The sequence below is a fragment of the Martes martes genome (assembly GCF_963455335.1).
Source record: "Martes martes genome assembly, chromosome: 1".
Classification (NCBI taxonomy): domain Eukaryota; kingdom Metazoa; phylum Chordata; class Mammalia; order Carnivora; family Mustelidae; genus Martes; species Martes martes.
This window is the reverse complement of record NC_137888.1, coordinates 160,755,587-160,775,981: the sequence shown is the minus strand read 5'-3', so window position 1 is coordinate 160,775,981 and position 20,395 is coordinate 160,755,587. Positions and strand designations below refer to the sequence as shown.

Below are 20,395 nucleotides of genomic sequence, written 5' to 3'. Positions count from 1 at the left end.
AGGGGCGCCTGGGTGGCTCAGTGGGTTAAAGGGTCCTGGGATCGAGCCCCACATCAGGCTCTCTGCTCAGCGGGGAGCCTGCTTCTCCCTCTCCCTCTGCCTGCCTCTCTGCCTACTTGTGATCTCTATCAAATAAATAAATAAAATCTTAAAAAAAAAAAACCAAAACTGTAGTCATATTTTGAACATTTCTGTGTGTATGTGTGGGGGAGGTGAGAAATGAAATCTGTATCAGCTCCATCCTGGATGTGTGAGTCAAGGAACGTCCAGAATCCTTATCCTCTGGGAGCATGTCACAGCTTGAGGTTCATGTCTGTAAAAACCTCTACCTGTAACACCTGGATCATTCAAACATTTTGCGGCAAGACTGGTGTTTGCTAGGACTACAGTGGCATAAAAATCACATCTGTCTCTGGAGGCCTAATCTGCCAGGGAACTCATTTAACACAGGAAGAAACAAGTGCTGTGGAGATAGGAGTTTCAGAAGACAACCTGGGACAAAAGCTGGAGACTTGGGGATGAAGACAAAGATGGGACAAAGGAGCTGGGATGGAAGCAGACAGGTGCAAGGACAGGTTTGTTAAGAGCAGCACATGGTTTGGTTTGGAAGGACTGGCAAAAGACAAAAAAAAGTGAAGAACAGTTGTAGCCAGATTGAAAAGCCTTTCAAAAGGTCACATGAAGAAATGTGTATTTTAGCCTAATTGTTGCAGGGAAAAACCTTAAACGATTAAGGTGATACACAAAAAAGCTAGCTGGCTTAACAGAAACACAACTTTGGTGGCTGTAGATAAGACAAGAGAAGCCAGAAAAATAGGGAAACTACATGAACAGCTACTGTAAGAAACTAGGAGAGACCCAAAACATCTTTGGGTTTTGGGTCTCTCCTAGTTTCTAAAATACTATGCAGGGATATTAAGAAAGGAATGAGTTAGACATTTTGGAGACACAGCAAGACAGAGCCTGCAGGCTGTCAAATTCAGCAAAACACAAAAAAACCAAACAACAACAAAAAGGAACTCCAATTAAATTTGAACTTTGGAAAAACAATGAAAACTTTCTAGTATGTCTCATGCAATATCTGGGTCATACTTGAAGTCCTGTATTTTATCTGGCAATCCTACTTGCAGCCAATTATCCATGAATATGGTAATGGGAAATGAAGAAAAGGAAGGGAAAATGCCTAGGCATGAACAAAAGTTTCAGACCAAATGAACAAGGCTTGGCTGGCAAAGCGGCAAAGACGTGTGCTTACCTGCATTGTAACTAGTCTGTCATCCACCATCACCTCCTTTGTCAGAAAGTCTGCTCCTATTGTAGCTTTGTACTGATTACTGAACTTCTTGTTCACATACTGGTTCATGAGTGATGTCTTACCAACTCTGAAATTGGAGGAAAACCACAAATATAGGTCAACTGGAAGGGAAAGAAAACAGATTCTGATACTTGAAGCTCTGAAGATACGGGCCTATCTTAAAGGAGAACAAGAACTGTGATCACAATAGAGAGCTGCCCCAGCCAATTGCCCAGCATTAGTCATTCGAGACTGTTATTTTCTCCTGGTATAAAAACATGGGGCACAGATGTGAGCCAGATGTTGAAAAGCTGCTTATAAGTTTTGGTACAAGCAACTCAGATGGTAGAACCTAGTATTACTTTTTTTCCTTCCAGAAAGATGTCAGCAAATACTCTTCTTCTAAAAGGAGCTACAGCAGTAAGATCATTCCACCATTCCAAAAATATCTCTGCTGTCTTGGGTGTCTCTCCATTTAGGGGTTGCTACTCAGTCCAAGAAAGTAATAGCACAGGAGGAAGTCACCCGCTGCTAGCAGATATACACACCAGTCAGCCACCTGCTGCTATGAAGTTTAAAATCTTAAGTGGAGAAAGCATCAATATTCCACGACAAATCAGAATTTCCTCAGAGTAAGCTCCTCCAGAGATGTTTTTCAGTAAGAAAACTCAGGAAGAGACGACATGGGGGGGGGGGGTGTTTTGGTGATGAGATTAGTTAGGGCAGGCTGAAGACAATACAAAAGCCTTCAGAGTCAACGGGAACGCCTCCCTCTCCCACTAAGGAACATTCATTTTCATATGCAGAGGATGGGGAAGTACATTTATGGCTTAGGGCAGTGTTCTCCAACCCAGGCCATCTGGATCTGAATTTTCAGGGGAAAAGCCAGGAGATCTGTAACCAAATAAAGGCCTGGTGATTCTTTCCAGGCAAGTCTGGGGCTAAAACAGTACCTTTCAATCCTGACAGCACACCAGAGTCGTCAGGAGTAAGGGAGGGGATGGGAGGGACAGAGACAGAGAGATGTGTGTATTTAAGTACTGCTAACTAGGCCCAACCCACTGGTCTGGAAAAATGCTAACTTCCAAAAGGCTCCTCAGGCAATTAAAAAAGCCGCCAGTGTAGAAAAACCATTGCCTTTTAAAAGGGCAGGGAGCTTTGGGATAAGGAGTCACACCTGCATTTATTATTATTATTATTAAAAAAAAAAATACACAGCTTCTAGTTGGTCTAAGGTTTCAAAGGTCACTTCAGATGCTGAATCTGAAAAGTCTCTCACAGAGCCGTAACAGCTACTGAAGAGCTGGTTACTTACTTAGTGGCAGATCTAGGATCAGAATCCAGTTCTCCAGACCCAGGTTCTTTGGAATATAGGCCCAAATCTGGCATAGCAGTGGGAGGATACTGCACAGCACACCCCAAACCCACAACTGGTAGGCATGAGGTCAGTGGCAACAAATGTACATAAACAGAACTCCCTTGTCTAACCAGCTCGGAAAAAAAGGAATTCCATGAGACTATTCTTGAATTTAAACAGCTACCCTTTCCCCCAAATCATGCCAAAGAACAAGGAAGGAAGGGTTACAGAACCAGAGATCATTCAAATTGCTGCTGTGCCTGAAACAGCAGGAGACCTAGGGCCCTACTGCCCTGCTATTAGAGAAGAAACCGCCAAATGTCAGCACGGAGGGTACGAGCTTCAAGGAGGTCACATTTAATCCTAGCCAACACGTTAGTTCAAACAGTGAGAAACACTTACCCAGAATCTCCTAGGATGATAACCTTCAGCAACACTTTCTTCCTAGAGGTCATCCTTCAAACTGAAAGGAGAAAGGAGAAAGCACTGTGAGAGTGACAGAAATACCAAGGCAAACCACGCCCCCCAGCGTAAGCATCAAAACAACCAAGAACCATTGAGCCCTGAACCTTCCCGTTGGCTATTTCCCTGCCATCTGGGGGGACTGGATGGAGAGCAGTATCAGTCATTAGAACTCTGGCCCCAAGCTGGGCAAAATAGTAAGACAGGCTCATCCTGCCTCTCAGAGCAGTCTAAAAGAACATATTCTCCTCTTGGACGTTGGGGCAATAACTATTTACATATAAAAAAGGTAGGTAAGGAAGTGGGTTCAGTAAAGACTGTTGTTATTCTTCTACAGTTTGGGAGAACACGGTAGTCAAAACTAGGTCTTAGAAAAGCTACTTTTTAGTTTCATTTTTATTTATTTATTTTTAAAGATTTTATTTATTTATCTAACAGAGAGAGATCACAAGTAGGCAGAGAGGCAGGCAGGGAGAGAGGGAGAAGTAGGCTCCCCACTGAGCAGAGAGGCTCGATCCCAGGATTCTGAGATAACGACCTGAGCTGAAGGCAGAGGCTCAACCCTCTGAGCCACCCAGGAGCCCCTCATTTTTATTTATTTTTAAAAGATTTGTGTGTGTGTGAGAGAGAGAGAGAGAGCGCGCGAGATAGTGAGCGTGGGCATGTGCGCACGTGGGTATGCGTGCGCACACATCCGAGCTCACACGGGGAGCAGCAGGCTCCCTGCTGGGCAAGAAGCCTGATGTGGGTGGGAATCAATCCCAGAACCCTGGGATCATGACCTGAGCCAAGAGCAGATGTTTAATGGAGCCACTCAGGTGTCTCTTAGTTTCTTTTTTAACCACCTAGCTTCTAGAAGGCTGAGAGGCTGGCTACAATGATTGTGACTTTATCTTGTTGCTAGTATTTGCTTCTGTAATAGTCCTGACACCTAATACTCCTTTGAGTGAATTAAATGTTTAAACAGCCATTCCTGCCTTTTACTTAATATACCAAAGATCTGGGAAAAGTAATGCTGTAAAGAACATCTCTGAACTTCAGTTTGTGGGATCATTTCCTTAGGACCCAGCAACAGCCATGGGGTGGGGTGCAGGCGGGGGGCACAATCTTAAGAGTCAAATTCACAAGACTATGACGGGCCATACATTCACTTATACAGGCCATACCTGGCACGCATCTACTGAGAAGGATTGGGACAGGAACACAGCTTGTTGGCTGTTCTTTCAACAGTCCACACAGCAGATGGCTCAGGTATAGGGAGAGAGTGTGGGTTCAAGTCCTGACTTAAACCTTCACTGCTGAGGGGATCCAATCATCTCTTTTAATAGCTGTACTGGCCCCTTCTGAGGAACACACACAGCCCAAAAGCCAATGTGCTCTGCAAAGCCCAAGCATGGGGCTCCATCGGGCGCTCACAGCCTCTCCCTGTCCAGATGCAATCACCAACCGGGAGACATTTTACCATGTAAGCCACAGCGCCCAGCAAGAGAAGTTGGCAGTCCACCTTTATTGGGTTCCCCAGAAACAAAGTTAACCAAAGGTCAAATTTTCACACAGGCAAACGGGTTTTGTTAAACTTAACTTACAGATATTGTTTAGGAATGGGGTTACTGAATCAAAAGTATAAACATTTTCATGACTTCCACTAATTCACTTTCTTGAAGGATTTTCCAAATTTATACTACAACCACTGTTGCAGTGGTTAACAACAGTACAAGACTTAAATAAGAAAATGACAATCTTGGGGTGCCTGGGTGGCTCAGTGGGTTAAAGCCTCTGTTTTCGGCTCAGGTCATGATCCCAGGGTCCTGGGATCGAGCCCCACATCGGGCTCTCTGCTCAGCAGGGAGCCTGCTTCTCCCTCTCTCTGTCTCTGCCTGCCTCTCTGCCTACTTGTGATCTCTCTCTCTGTGTCAAATAAATAAATAAAAATATTAAAAAAAAAAAAAAAGAAAATGACAATCTTACTGAAACAAAGGAAATGTGAATAAATGAAGAGCTATCTCCAACAGGAAGACTTAATGCAGAGATGTAAATTCTCCCCTACTGAAACAATCCTAAGGGTTTTTTTGGAACTTGAAATAATTCTTATTTTATTCATCAAAATAAATTCACAGGAATCCCTCCCATTCCTCTCCTAAAAGAATAATGACAAGAGGAGAGAAGACTTGCCTTAACAGTCTTGGAAAGTATGTTATAAAAATACAGTACTAAAGTATGGGGCTGGAACAGGACTAAACAGAAAAATAACCCAGAAATGAATAATTTGGACAAATATGGCATTATAAAATTCAGTAGCAAAAGGATGAAAAAAAATTCACAAAGTGAAGGCAGCCAGAAAAATCCTGAGAATTAAGATCCTTACACTTCATCCTCCAAAATAAAATGCCCTAAGGAGTAAATATTTAAATATAAAAATAAATATAAAAATGAAGTTGAAATTATTACAATTATTACAATACAATTATTAGCAAGTTTTTCCTGGATGGTAGAATTAAAATAGCTTTGTTTTCTTTATACTACCTTATTGTGACCTTTGGAGGAACACATTACCCTGAAACTGAAAAAGCTATTTCCACTTCGGAGAAAAATGTTAATCTGCTGATTTTTCAAATAAGTTTTGTCATTACAAAATTAGTCCTTATTCATCATGAAAGATTACATGAATGAGGATTTCATTTTCACTTAGGGCCTGCACTCAACAGTGGATCTGAAGAAACCCAACACGTGGTTTAATCAACAGGATGTTAATGGCTTTAAATTGGCAAAGTTTAGAGCTAGGTTTTTGCACTTACTGTTCTCCAGGATCAAGAACGGGACATTGGTTTTTAGAAAAAAATTAAGAAAAAACCAAACCAAACCAAACCTGAGCACAACTTTTGCTACAAGAAGCTGCCCAAGCTGCAACAGCTTTAAAATCTCCACTCGCAGTTTCTTCGCTACTGATTTCCATCATCACCTTCATGGATTTCTGAAATTACTTCTTGAAATCCTACAAATTTAGGGGACACCTGGCTGGCACAGGTGGTACAGCATGCAACTCGATCTCAGGGTTGTGAGTTCTAGCCCTAGGCTGGGTGCAGAGTTTACTTTAAAAAAAAAAAAAAAAATCCCACAAACTAGAAACTTGTAACTGGAAAACAGTTTCTAACACAGAGACCACTCCTTTTACAGGAGAAACTGAAACAGGCAAAGAGGAAATAAGAGTTGTACAAGGTCCCTAGCCACTGTGTTCCTTGGAAATGAACATTTCTGATAATACCCATTAATCCATTTACATATATCTTCTAATTTTCAGAAAAAGGTGTATTCAGAACACATTTCCTTCTTTCTGCTTTCAAACCAAGCCTCATCAGTGTGTTTTGGAGCGATTTCCTTGGAAGAACAAGCAATACTAACTATTTCATAGGCCGAATCCATTCTTTCCCCTCAAGTATAATTTTTTCTCGAATAATAAATCAAAAGCTAGAATTTTCCTGTTAGCCTGGAGCTATCACTCTCTTATCTCTGAAGCAGAGAAACCAACTGGCCATAAAGGCAGACACAACAAAGAAACCCCCATGTAGGTAAAAAGGTCAGGAAAATATCCAACCGTCTGGGCTGGGCAGGGCCAATGAGGTCAGAAAGGGCCCCAAAGAAAGGTCAGGGGGAGGACAGTGAGAACAAAGAATTGGTGTGGGAAAAAGTGGAGGAGCAGGGGAGGAGTAGAAGTTGGCGGTCAGCAGGCCACTGCAAAGTGCGGCCAGTGCAGCTTTGTGTGGTGATCACAAACTCAAGGTGACTATGCTCCCGTGGAGGTGAGACTAGGGAGTTCCAGTATCAAGGAGTTGAAAGCAAAGCATGTGCAAAGCCACCACCACAACAGTGTAAAACACAGGAAATGAAGGTGAACCAGGTGTCGTATCATGTCCAAGATTACACAACAATTGGGTGGCAGAGCTGGAATTGTCAAATGTGTCAGCCCAGGCCCCCAATACTCAACCACCATGCCACTCTGTAGTATCAGCTCTCATTGCCAAGAGGATTCTGGTTCATCAGGGCTGGGGATCAGTCCTTAAGGTTAGGGATTCTGAAAAGTTCCCTCTGGCAATTGAGGCGCACACACCAGATTTGGAAATTCCGGACTTGGGGTCCAGAACTGCTGCCCTGATTTACGTATGTGTCTGATACAGTGACGGCACTGACGTCAGAGCAAGGCTGCGGCAGTTAAACCAACTAGTGAGCCCGTTAACATTTTTATTTGCATGGTGTTGCCAAGTTGCCTACTCTCTAGGTGGATCAGCTAGATCCTAATCAAAAAACTGACTCTTCTGCTACTCTCTCTCTCTCTCCCCCACTCCCAATTAAAGTACTGAATTATAGAAAATTCAGAAAGGTACACAAAAGAATGAGCCAAAGACAAAAAGGCACCCACAATTCCAACTCTTAGAAACAATCCTATTAGCACCAGGGTTTAGGTCTAATTTTCCTTCAAATAGTTGAGATTATACTGTTGCATCCTGTCTTTCTATATTAAATATCATCCCATGCTCCTGGCATTAAGGTTACATGATACTGCAGCATATGGATAATCCCACTATTATTAAGCATGCAATTATTTTAAATTATGTATACAATCTGATCACACAAATGTGTTATCACTCAGCAAAATAGTAAGACTATCTTAAAGGCCCTTGAAATTTACTGACAGTTATTTTCCAGAACAGCTTTATTAACACCCACACCATCAGTGAACTAGAATTTCCATTTCGCCATACCTCAGCTATCATTAGCACAAATCACTGTTAATCATATAGATAGAAAAGAGGGTCAGCTGGTTCCATCTGCATCTCTTAGATCGGCAGAGGTCAAACATTTCAACCAGAAACCTCTCAGTTGTCTGCTGGTTTTTGCCTATTTTACCTAGTATAATGTGATTTATTGCATACATAGTCTAAATATAGCACTGAGAAGGAAGCATCATGGGGACACAGATTTCAGAAGTTATAGGCTTCTGAGCAGATTCAAAAGTACCATTCTAAACTATAGACAGCATGAAACCTCTCCATCCCATTTTCTTCCAAGACTCCATGCTATAGCTATACCTGACCATTAAAGAAGACCCAGAAGGGGTGCCTGGGGTGTCTCAGTTGGTGAAACACCCACCTTCGACCCAGGTCAAGATCCCAGTTTCCTGGGATAGAGCCCCTGTGTCCCCCATATCCGGATCTCTGCTCAGCAGGAAGGCCAGCTTCTCCCTCTGGCCCTTCCCTAGCTTGCACGCATACACACACTCTCAAATGAAACCTTAAAAAAAAAGACAACGCCGACCCCGCAGTCACCTTGCCCTCAAAACCAATGAATTCAAGGCTCAGAGCAAGGTAGGCAAGCAGTATGTGCTAAGGTTTTGGAGAAGGTCACAGGGGAGGGAGTGGGAAGCCATATACTACCAACTGTGCTGGCCGCCAAGCTGAACAGTAACGTCTGCTGGAGGTAGATTCTTTCAACTTTCCAAATGGAGCAATCTTCTTAGGGCCTACAGAGTGAAAGAGCAGAGCCTATGAAAGATCAAGAAATAAAGACCACTTTCCTGAGCGCTCTGTGCTGGGCACTACACTACAGGTCATGCATTTAATCCTCACAACGAGGCCGTAAGGTCGAATTCTCATTTAACAGACAAGGAAACAGGAGTTTGCAGGTGGTCCCTGGATCTGTAAAAACACTCAGATACGAGATGGGAGCCCAGGATCGATTACAAAGTTCTTCATCTCAGTCGCTACACGGGGTTGATCACCAAGATCAAAAAGGCGTGTCATGCTTCAAAATAATCCACAGGGTGAGACGGAGTGCACAGCCAAAACACTACGGGCTGGTAACTGGCTGAGCGATGGGTGCAGGGGCTGCCCAGCACTGTTCACACTACTTTTGCACGTATTTGAGATTTTCCATAATAAAAAACCGTAAATGCAATTCATACTTCTAACAAATTAGGAAAATCTGGAGGAAAAATAAAGAATGTATAAATTTATTTTCATTATTAAAAATACAGTGACAAACTTTTATGGCAAATGTGTCCCAGATTCAGGCTTGATAATCTCTTTGGTTATCCGTGATAATTAGCCTTTGGTTTGAGGGCAAGCATACTGTTAGTTTTGCCACAACAGAAATCTTAGGTTAGAAACATCTGGCACATACCTTCTAAAAAGGAAGCCTAAATAAAAAACTATGTTATGACTTTGGTGATAACCTTTTTTTGAAAAAAGATTTTATTTATGTATTTGGTGGAGGGGAGAAAGAATGAGCGGGGGGGAAGGACAGAGCGAGAAGCAGTAGACTCCCTGTTGAGCAGAGAGCCTGTCCAGGGGCCTGATCCAGGAGCCTGAGATCATGACCTGAGCTGAAGGCAGTCACTTAAATGACTGAGCCAGTCAGGAGACCAAGAAGTTTTTTGTTTGTCTGCTTGTTTTTGGTAAAGAGTCTCTATGCCCAACATGGGGTCATGTTCTACCAACTGAGCCAGGCAGGCCCCCCAGAAGTAACTTGTTTTAAGATCAGTTTGAGAGAGAAAGGGAGAGGGATAATATGAATTTGGATTCCTCCAACAGAGCAGCTTAAGATGGAAAGAGAAAAGCTTGAACAAGAGGATTTTTCTTTTCTTTTTTTTATTTAGTAAACTCTACCCTCGAACTCACTATTCCAAGATCAAGAGTCCCATGTTCTGCTATGTGAGCCAGCCGGTGCCCCAAGAGCAGATTTTTTTTTTTTTTAAGATTTTATTTATTTATTTGACAGAGATCACAAGTAGGCAAAGAGGCAGGCAGAGAGAGAGAGGAGGAAGCAGGCTCCCCGCTGAGCAGAGAGCCCGATGCGGGGCTCCATCCCAGGACCCTGAGATCATGACCTGAGTCGAAGGCAGAGGCTTAATCCACTGAGCCACTCAGGCGCCCCAAGAGCAGAATTTTTAACAAACAGTATCACCCAGCCAACTCCAATCCCAATGGCTAAAAGGCACTACACAAGGGTTCTAGAGTAGCAGGAGACAGCCATAAAAGGTCATAAAGGTAAATAAAAACAATTCTCAACAGCACCTCTAAGCCAGGAGGTGGAAGGAAGGAAGTTATGCTGGCTACAGAAGGTAGGTTTGCTTCATGGGCACAGGAACCACAGGTAACAAGAGAAGGAAAACTAGCTACACAAAGGCCTAAGATAAAAAATTACTAAGTGTGTCTCTTGAAAACTCAGTCTTCAGGCTAAGCATCTTACCTGTATCATCTCATCTGGGTAAGCATGAAGATTAAGATAACTTAGTGTTACTTATGGACAATTTAAGGGTGTTCATTGTGTCCTTTGGGGATGGGAGTTGGGAACGTGACTACTTTAACAATCCAAGGGTTAGCAAATCCAGGAAATACTCTACTAAAAAAAGTGGGGGGGGGGACAGGGGCGTAACAGATTGCCTGAGTTAAAAATGGCTTCAAAATTCTAGGCCCAGAAGAAAGGCAAGAAAATAACACCTCAAATGATGTTCTGAAAGCTCCCAAATTAAAACTGAAGCCATAATTTTTTTAAAAAGATTTTGTTTATTTATTTGACAGAGAGACAGACAGGGAACACAAGCAGGGGAAGCGGAAGAGGGAGAAGCAGGCTTCCCGCTAAGCAGGGAGCCCAATGCGGGGCTTGATTCCCGGACCCCGGGACCATGACTTGAGCCGAAGGCAGATGTTTAACATCTGAGTCACCCAGGTGCCCCTGAAGCCTAATTTCAAACAGTAGCAAAAATGTTCCTTCAATAAAGAAATGAAAAAAATGGAAGCTGGAGTTGTTTGGAAACCCCATGATCAAATGGTCCAGATGGACCAGAACTAGGTCCAGGTCCAGGAACGTGAATGGGAGAAGAATGCAGGCCACTGCCACATACTTCCAGGAGGGGATGCAAGGTTCCAGAGAGGAGGATGCTCATGTGGGCAGGGGGCAGGAATGGAAAGACTGCCAGGCTGGAAGCAGGAGGGAAGAGGATGAGTGGGGGGCCTTTGACCAAAACCCTTTCTGTGGAATCAGGAAGTCACTTTGGGGGAAGCTCGGGATAATGCTGGTGTTCTAGAAACTCAGACAACAGGCTTAGGTTGGAAAGCAGAACTTAGCAACTGGGTGGTATGGATGATCACTACCTCCGGATGCACAACAGACATTTAGGCAAGCAAGCCACCTTTTTACTTTGAACTAGCCTTTGTCTTGTTTTTATTGAATAAAGTCACTTGCCTGGTGTGGAGCACCTTCCCTCCCCTTCATTTGGCTAAGTTCTAATACCCTTCATTCAACACAAGTGTATTATCAGAATAATCCTAAAGTCTTAAACCTAGTTTCTCTACTCCCAGAGTTTGAAGTGAGTTTTTTCTTTCCCTTTCAGGTTGAACACTGTCTTCAGCAGGAAGCCTACTCTAGCTTCCCCAGGGACCAAGACAGATTCCAGCCTTCCTTCCACCAGTTTCCACCACATCGACCGAATAAATGAAGAGATACTGTGGGTAGGGCTAAGCTGTGACTAACCCAAAGTGGAATCTGCCCAAAGAAGAAGCCCACACCTGGGACATGGATGGCTAGGGGAAGTGGGCAGGCCCTGTGGAATTTCTTGCCGTGCTGAAGCAGTTTGTACTCTGGAAAGTTTAAGAGTTTAACAAGAGTCCAGGATCTGGACTGGAAAATGTATTTCCAAGTCTAGGAATAATACAAGCTCAGTTGAATTTTATCATATTCCCCTTTCCTCCTAAATAGAGAGCCTGGAATAATCTTGCAGTCAAATTCTTTTTTTTTTTTAAATTTTTAAGTGAAGGGGTGCACCTGGGTGGCTCAGTCGGTTGCCTCTGCTTCTGGCTTGGCTAAATGATCCCAGGGTTCTGGGACTGAGTTCAATTTTTTTTTTTTTAAGATTTTATTTATATTTGACAGACAGAGATCACAAGTAGGTAGAGAAGCAGACAGAGAGAGAGAGATATGAGGATACAGGCTCCCCGCTGAGCAGAGAGCCCGACGCAGGGCTCGATCCCAGGACTCTGGGATCATGACCCGAGCTGAAGGCAGAGGCTTTAACCCACTGAGCCACCCAGGCACCCCCCTGGGATTGAGTTCTACACATCAGGATCCTTGCTCAGCGGGGAGCCTGCTTCGCCCTCTGCCTGCTGCTGCCTCTGCTTGTGCGCTCTCTCACAAATAAATAAAATCTTTATAAAAAGTAAAATAAAAATTTTTAGTAAAATCTACCCCAATGTGGGGCTTGACTTCATGACCCCAAGATCAAGAGTCTCGAGCCAGCCAGGTGCCCTTATTTTTTAAAGAGACGCTGTATTTAGCCGTATCTCAAATTTCACAGCTAACTGAGAAATGCTTGTTTGTGCTAGGATTTTATGACTTTGGTCTAGATGCCTGTGCTAAAATGGGAATGTCAGCATTCACCGGACACATAGGGTGGTATAAAGGGTAATAACAGATGGCTGGGCTTGTCTTCTAGAGGTTTGCTGTCTGGTAGGCAAGAAGACAATCATTTCACAGGGCAGTATAAGTAACAGTACTTTAAGGGAGAGAACACTTAGCAGCAGAAATACTGGAACATTTTCAAAAGCAAGACTGAACAGCTGTACATGCAATGCCTGAGAAGGAGCGTCCACTGTTGTCAAAACTAATCAGTCAGGATGTTTAACCTGTTTGCCATCTCTTACAAGCTTCAGGGAAGTTCTCAGGAAGCCCAGTGGGAAATGTTACAGGACTGAAGTGAGAAGGAGCAAGGCTCTGAAGCGTCACGTCTGAGGCACAGGTGGATCATCAGAGGGATCAAAAGGGGCTGTCTGGGATGCCCACAGGGCCTGAGAGCATGAAGCCACCAAGGCTGGAGCTGGCACACAAAAGCTAGAGCCCAGCCTGCCACGGGCACTCTCGACAACCATGCAAGACAGGTACCTAGCCTAGCCTTGAATTTCTCTAGAACATGCATCATTTCTACCCCATATGCCCTGTATCTCTAGTGTGCGTGCCACCCCACCCCCGGGGTCGCACCCCTTGCACGTACCCATTTTGTGTACCAGGAGCCTGCTCATCTGGGAGGGGACAGCAACGTCTAGGCAGTCTGGACAGTCTGTCTTCCTGGGCACTACTCCCCAAACGCCAGAGCATCTGGGTCCCAGGGCCCCCTTTCATCATACTGAACCATAACTTCCAGCGCATCTGCCTGCCACCCAAATGCGGACAGAGGAAGAGAAAAGTTCTCCAAGGCAGTCTCTCCTCCACCCCCGAATCCCCAATTCCAATAGTGCGTGTCCCACAGAAGGGCCTGGTAAACTACTACTGTATCCAGCACGGTAGTTACTGAGCACAGGTGGCTATTCAAATGAAGCTAAATGAGGCCAAATACAGTTCCCCAGCCACACTAGCCACATTTTAAGTATGTGACAGCCATCTGTGGCTGGCACCTACCATACTGGACAGTGCAGATATAGCACATTTCCATCAGCACAGTTCTATTGCATAGTACCAGTCTAAACACTCCTGGAACCTTTTCCTAGGATTAATACACAGTCCTCAAACATCTTAAATCTCAATTTATGGCCATTCCTTGTTTCATTACCACCTTATCTTCTGTCTGCTTTCATTTTTTTTTAAAGATTGTATTTATTTATTTGAGATAGAATGTGAGAGCAAAGAGTGAGTGAGTGCGCGCATGCACACATGAGTTGGGGAGACGGAGAGGGAGACGCAGGCTCCCCATGGAACAGGAAGCCTGACGTGGGGCTCAATCCCAGGACCCTGGGATCATGACCTGAGCTGAAGGCAGATGCTTAACTGACTGAGCCACCCAGGCAGCCTGTCTTTCATTCTTAACAACAAATAAAAAATAGTTGTTCTTCAACAGCAAACTATAGATACTACTTAATGTCTGAATTTTTCATTAGAACACCACAGCAGGATAATGCTGCATCGTAACCACTTCATAGTATCTGTGGCCATTTGTCCTGGCAGACCAGGGGTGCACAAACCCTATAATGAGGTTCTCTGCAACCCGTCAAGGGGAAAGTTCAGTTAATGGTTTCACACACCAGCTTATAGGAAAGGAAGTGAGTACGGGAACAAAGGAACGCTCAAATCGGAGAATGCGATACTGTCGATAACGTAAGGAACACTGAGGACCCGAAACTGATGGCACTGATCAACTGGAACAGGCCTTACAGATTTCTTGCCCAAGTAAGATGAAATGATGAAACATCAACCAAATCTTAAAATCCTTCTCTGAGAAGGAGGGAAACTCTACCAGTGACAGCTTAGTTTCATCAGACCAGAGAAGGTCCTATTAGGAACTGCATGCAATTCTGTGCGGCAGGCACACGTATTTTACTCCCCAGTACTTTCACAGGAACCATGGTGAACTGAGGTATTTCATATAGTTAGATTTATATTCCAGAACAATTCCTTCCTAACTCCTTCTCGAAACAAGATGTCAAAGTAAAAGAAACCCAGTCTGGCAAATGATAAACTAGCTCCACACTGGAACTTTTAAAAAATTAATTTATTGTTTCAGAGAGAGAGACAGAGAGAGAGAATGAATGAATGAACACAAGCAGGAGGGGTAGAGGGAGAGAGAGAGAGAATCCCAAGCAGACTCTGTGTTCAGGGCAGAGTCCAAGTCAGGGCTTGACCTCACAACCCTGAGATCACGACCTGAGCTGAAACCAAGAGTCAGATGCTTAACCCAACTAACTGTGCCACCCAGAGATGCCCCCACACGGGAATTTTTTAAAGCTCTAAAAGAAGTATAACAAATAACGTAAATGTAGTATCATACCTGTTCAGGTTAGATGTCAAAAAGTTAACTTCCACCACTCAATGGACACACGACCCAGAGGTCCCAAATAGGGAAACCTAGGCAACGCTGTATGGAACTGCCACTAAGAAAGAAGCAAAGAAGTCAAAGAGACAGGGTGAGTTACATCAGATGGAAAACAAATGTGTCCTTTTCCCTCCCAGTAGAGGAAGGATGGAGACTAACGGCAGACAGATTCAACCAGATTCAACCAGAACTCAGACAAGACAAACCAAGACAAACACTTCAAAAGCAGGTGAGGTGAAGAGCCTCACAAAAGCCAGGCAGCCTACAGGTCCCCATCTTAACACAAGCAGCAGCCAGAAATCATGGCACACTACACATGTCAAGGCTGCAGTAGCACCCTCTCTCCTCTCTAGCATTCCTGCTATTCTCCCATGAACACACCCCAATCAGGGCTCTCCCTGCATGGCAGCCCACTCCTCACACATTTAAATGAAGGGTACGAGGACTCTCAATGGCTGCTGGGTCTTCGGGATATCCAAGAACCCTTTCAGTTCCAAAGGTATTCCCGTTGCGCTGAAAAGGTAAACTTCAATTTCAATTCTTTCACCACCACACCACACCAAGCCCACCTCTCCAAAGAATAAGAACTGTTAAAGAAAAAGGGGGGGTGGTGGTGTCTGGGTGGCTCAGTGGGTTGAGCCTCTGCCTTCAGCTTGGGTCATGATCTCAGGGTCCTGGAATTGAGCCCCGCGTTGGGCTTTCTGCTTGGTGGGGAGCCTGCTTCCCCCCTCCCCCGCCTGCCTCTCTGCCTACTTGTGATCTCTGTCAAATAAATACAAATCTTTGGGGGGTGTTGGAAAGACAACAGGCACAAAATGAAGTCACTTATGCTAAACCCAGCATCACCAAACTGAGACTTAATTATAGTTCTGGCCGCTCCCAGAAATGGAATCTTAAACCAGTCAGTCAGGAATTACCTGGTCAACACTGGTGAGGTAACCTGCCTGACAGACCCCAGCTGTACCCCACAGGAGATCTTCTCACAACCAATCCACTTATTACTAGTATAACTTCCCTGTCCCACTCTCTACTGCCTAAAGAAGTCTTTTTATTTTGTACAGCTCCTTGGAATTCCCTTCTTTGCTAGATGGGACGCTGCCTTATTCATGACTTCTTGAATAAAGCCAGAAAGATCTTTAAAACTTACTCAGCTGAATTTTCTTTTTAACAGATCAAAGGAATCAAAGACTGTGGCTATATAGCATTTCTCTCTCTCTCTGATATTAGAAAGAGGGTGGGGAAGTTACCCCTAGGGGAAATATAAGTTAGAGCAGCAAACTCTTACCCAATGTGTATGGTTCTACAGACTTTTAAACCCTTGATTCTTTCTTCAAGTCAGATACTAGGAATGCAGGAGTACTACAAGTCTGACAGCTTGTCAGTGGCTATCATCCTCAGAAAAGATACTCAAACTAGAAAATGCTTTTAAGTACATTAGCTTTAAGGGGTGCCTGGATGGCTCAGTCCGTTAAGCGTCCGCCTTCGGCTCAGGTCATGACTCCACATCCTGGGATCTCACCCTGCACTGGCCTCTCTGCTAAGTGGGGAGTCTGCTTCTGTTTCTGCCCCTCCCCTTGTGCGCTCTCTCTGGCTCTCTCTCTCAAATACATAAAATCTTAAAAAAAAGAAAACCATACTTCATATGATGTCTCCAAATACATGAACAGATTAAGCCTAATATGCAATCACTGGGACTTAAATTCAGAAAAGCCTTACTACCCAAACCATTTTTTTTTTAAACCCAAACCATTTTTAAACAAGTATTTAAAAACCTGAATGTGGAAGAAAAGAAGTAAAACAGTATTACAGATTCTCATATTCTGTAAGCAAATCTGAAATTAAAAGCAGCATGGGATGTCTCTATTGGGAAACTATGCATTATTTAGACTCTAAATCTACAGCACTTTCTTTTGTGCTGACTCCAGCCCTCCCCTGCTGGTGACCCAACTACAAGTCGTAGAGAACCCCTGTCTATGGATACGCAAATGAATTCTAGCTGGAGAATTCTATTTCTCCCCGGCAAGAGCCAGTTTTGTGCTCATGTGCCTATTCCTTTCAACTCTACTGACCTACACTTAATGTCTGTTCTTTGTATCCTTTGGTTATAACATTTTCCCCATTTTCTCAATTAATAAGACAAAATCTTTGCCATGTATTCATTTCATATTTAAATGACAGTATGATCTTACCTTTTCTTGAGAACTATCATAAACTTAACAGCGAACATTTCTGACGAAGTTTTAAGTGTGTTTGGTTTATCTTCAGAGGCAAAAAGCAATACTCGTAAGAACAGAATGGGAAGAGTGTTGAGATTCCTAATACTCCAAAGCTGGTCATACAAAGGTCGGTCGGAATGCTATGACTACAGGAGTGTTCTCAATACTATTCCCCCAAAGCAGCTCAGATCTGCTCCATATTCAGATGCAAGACAAACTCTGGGACAACAGACAAACCAAGGGCTTTGGGATCCAAGAAGACCCGAGAAGCTCTAGTTCAAATCAGGGCTTTGAAACTTACTAGTTGGGCAAGTTGAGGTAAATAATCTGTCCTCCTTGGGCCTTTTATAGTGAATTCCTAAATCTGTAAAAAGTGGATAGTTTTATCTTTCCGTGGTTCTGTGAAGAATGAGAATGAAGATGTAAAGGAACCAGAGACACCAATTACTGACAGCTCATTACTATTAGGCCCAGTATCTCCCCACCTCTTCAATTTCTGGAGCTATTACTGGTTCCTGGTAAAATGGAGTAAGTCCCTTATTCACCCAGTACAACAGTCTTCAATTCAATCCTTCAACCAGTGCAATTACAGAACATACTTTAGTCTTCACACTTTGTGTTGAGATGAGCCCAACTGAGGAAATTTTCCAAATACAGAACTTAGAATTAAAACATATCCTTTCTAATGAGCTCTGTAACTACCTTTTACAAAGGGAGTCCAGCCACACCCAGAGATGAGAGACTCCAGAAGGAGGAAAGCCCAGGCTCAGGAAACTCCTTAAAATCACAAAGTTCTCAAATTTTTCATGGAAAAGAGAAGTCATGTAATTATTTGCCTTATGTTTAAAAAAAAAAAAAAAGTCATGTGTACTTGGATTTTTTAGGAAGAGAAGGACAGAGGATTTGTCTTCCAAATTTTATTTTTCTTAAGGTAACACTGATTCTTTCATAATGCGTTCATTTGACAGCAGAAAGAGCCAGGTCAAGAAACATGGGAGACAGATGGGGGTGAGGAACCCCACATCATTTTAGAGCTAAGTACAGGCATGCTCACATAACGGACAGATGACTGGACAACTGACTGATAACTGGCTTATTTATGACCCCTACAATTTCTGACTCTCCAGTGTATCTGGTGAAGGACACAGATGATAAATGTAAATGCCCCCTGGGTACCTAACAGAGACCCTGAGCTTAGTTCAAAATTTAGTCCTATTTCAAGATCATCAGAAATGTGGGCTAAGCAGATTTCCTAGGTATCACACCAAAAATACAACATGTAGAAGGACTGACAGACTGAACTTCATCAGGATTAAGAACTTCTGCTCTTGGGGCGCCTGGGTGGCTCAGAGTTAAGCCTCTGCTTTCAGCTCAGGTCATGATCTCAGGGTCCTGGGATCGCGCCCCACATCAGGCTCTCTGCTCAGCAGAGAGCCTGCTTCCTCCACCTCTCTCTGCCTGTCTCGCTGCCTACTTGTGATCTCTCTCTCTGTGTCAAATAAATAAATAAAATCTTAAAAAAAAAAAAAGAACTTCTGCTCTTCAAAAGACGCTGTTAATACAGTGAGAAGACAAAGATGGAGAAAATATGTGCAAACCACGTATCTGACAACAGACTTAGAACTCTAAAACTCAGTAAGAAAACAAGCAACTCAATAAATAAGTGAAAGAGTAACCAGAGAGTTCACCAAAGATGAATAAGCATGTGAAAAGATAAGCCACAATATTACTCCTTAAGGAAATGCAAAAACCATGAGATAAAACTATCAACCTGCCTGAATGGCTAAAAAAATATTTTTTTTAAAAGATTTTGTTTATGGGGCGCCTGGGTGGCTCAGTGGGTTAAAGCCTCTGCCTTGGGCTCAGGTCATGATCTCAGGGTCCTGGGATCGAGCCCCGCAGGGAGCCTGCTTCCTCCTCTCTCTCTGCCTGCCTCTCTGCCTACTTGTGATCTCTGCCTGTCAAATAAATAAATAAAATCTTAAAAAAAAAAAAGATTTTGTTTATTTATTTGACAGAAATCACAAGTAGCCAGAGAGGCAGAAAAAGAGAGAGCGAGAGAGAGAGCAGGGAAGCAGGCTCCCCGCTGAACAGAGAGCCCGATGTGGGGCTGATCCCAGGACCCTGAGATCATGACCTGAGTTGAAGGCAGAGGCTTAACCCACTGAGCCACCCAGGCGCGCTGGTTAAAAAAATTTCTTATAACCACACCAAGTATTGGTGAAGATATGGAACTGGAAGATGTGGAACAATATTGATGGTGGGAATGTTAAGACAGAAAAAACATTTTAAAAATTAAAGATACATTTTGGGGTGATGAAGATATGTTCTGGAATGAAAGAGTTGTGTTGGTTGCACAATCCTGTGAATATACTAAAAAGCACTAAAATATGGGACGCCTGGGTGGCTCAGTCAGTTAAGCATCTGCTTTGGCTCAGGTCATGATCCCAGGGTCTTGGGACTGAGTCCCACATTGGGCTCTCTCTGCTCAGCAGGGAGCCTGCTTCTCCCTCTGCCAGCCACTCCCCCTGCTTATAATAAAATAAAATAAAAATAAATAAAATCTTTTTTAAAAAAGTGCTAAAATGAACCTTGCAGGAATGACTTAACGATCCCCCTCCTAAGTATCTACCCAAGAGAAATTAAGGCATTATGTCCAGACAAAGGCTTGTACACAAATGTTCACAGCAGGGTTATACGTAACAGTCAAAAACTGGAAGCAAATGTTCATCACCTGAAGAATGAACTGTGACCCATCTTTATAAAGGAATAAGATTCAGCTACAAAAAGGAATGAACTGTTGACATTTAACATGGACGGATCTCAAAATGATGTTGAGTAAAAGAAGCCAGACACCTCTCCCCCAAAAGTACATCTACTATACGTGCATATACATAATGTACACACACTGATTCTACTTAAATGAAATACCAGAAAACGCAAACTAGAAAGCAAGTCAGTGGTTGTCTAGGAATGGGTAAGGAAGGGGCAGTAGGCAGGAGGGAGGATTTATAAAGGGGCTTAGGAGACTTTTGGGGTAATAGATTTATCATCTTGATTGGGGTGACAGTTTCAGAGACATACATACATCAAAACTCAACATGTACAGTGTAAACATGTACAGTTTACTATATGGCAATTATATCTCAATTAAGCTGTTCTATAAAAAAGAGAAGGTGATCAGAGGCTATCTGCAGATATATTTGAGGGGATGA

The 20,395-nt window shown here is 43.3% G+C and overlaps 1 protein-coding gene across 4 annotated transcripts in view; it reads right to left on the bottom strand.

Annotated features, from left to right (window-relative positions):
• Positions 1–20,395, bottom strand: part of RAB7A (RAB7A, member RAS oncogene family) — a 72,503-nt gene that overhangs the window by 17,014 nt on the left and 35,094 nt on the right. Inside the window, exons 2-5 of one of the 4 annotated variants that reach the window (XM_080811439.1) lie at positions 14,920–15,022; positions 8,543–8,628; positions 3,054–3,114; positions 1,256–1,382 (exon numbers count right to left, since the gene is read on the bottom strand). In XM_080811439.1, coding sequence (XP_080667565.1) covers positions 1,256–1,382; positions 3,054–3,106 — 180 coding nt within the window. In that variant the 5' untranslated portion in view covers positions 3,107–3,114; positions 8,543–8,628; positions 14,920–15,022. The remainder of the gene's footprint in view (positions 1–1,255; positions 1,383–3,053; positions 3,115–8,542; positions 8,629–14,919; positions 15,023–20,395) is intronic. The other 3 variants (XM_080811441.1, XM_080811440.1, XM_080811438.1) reach the window with 3 other exon arrangements.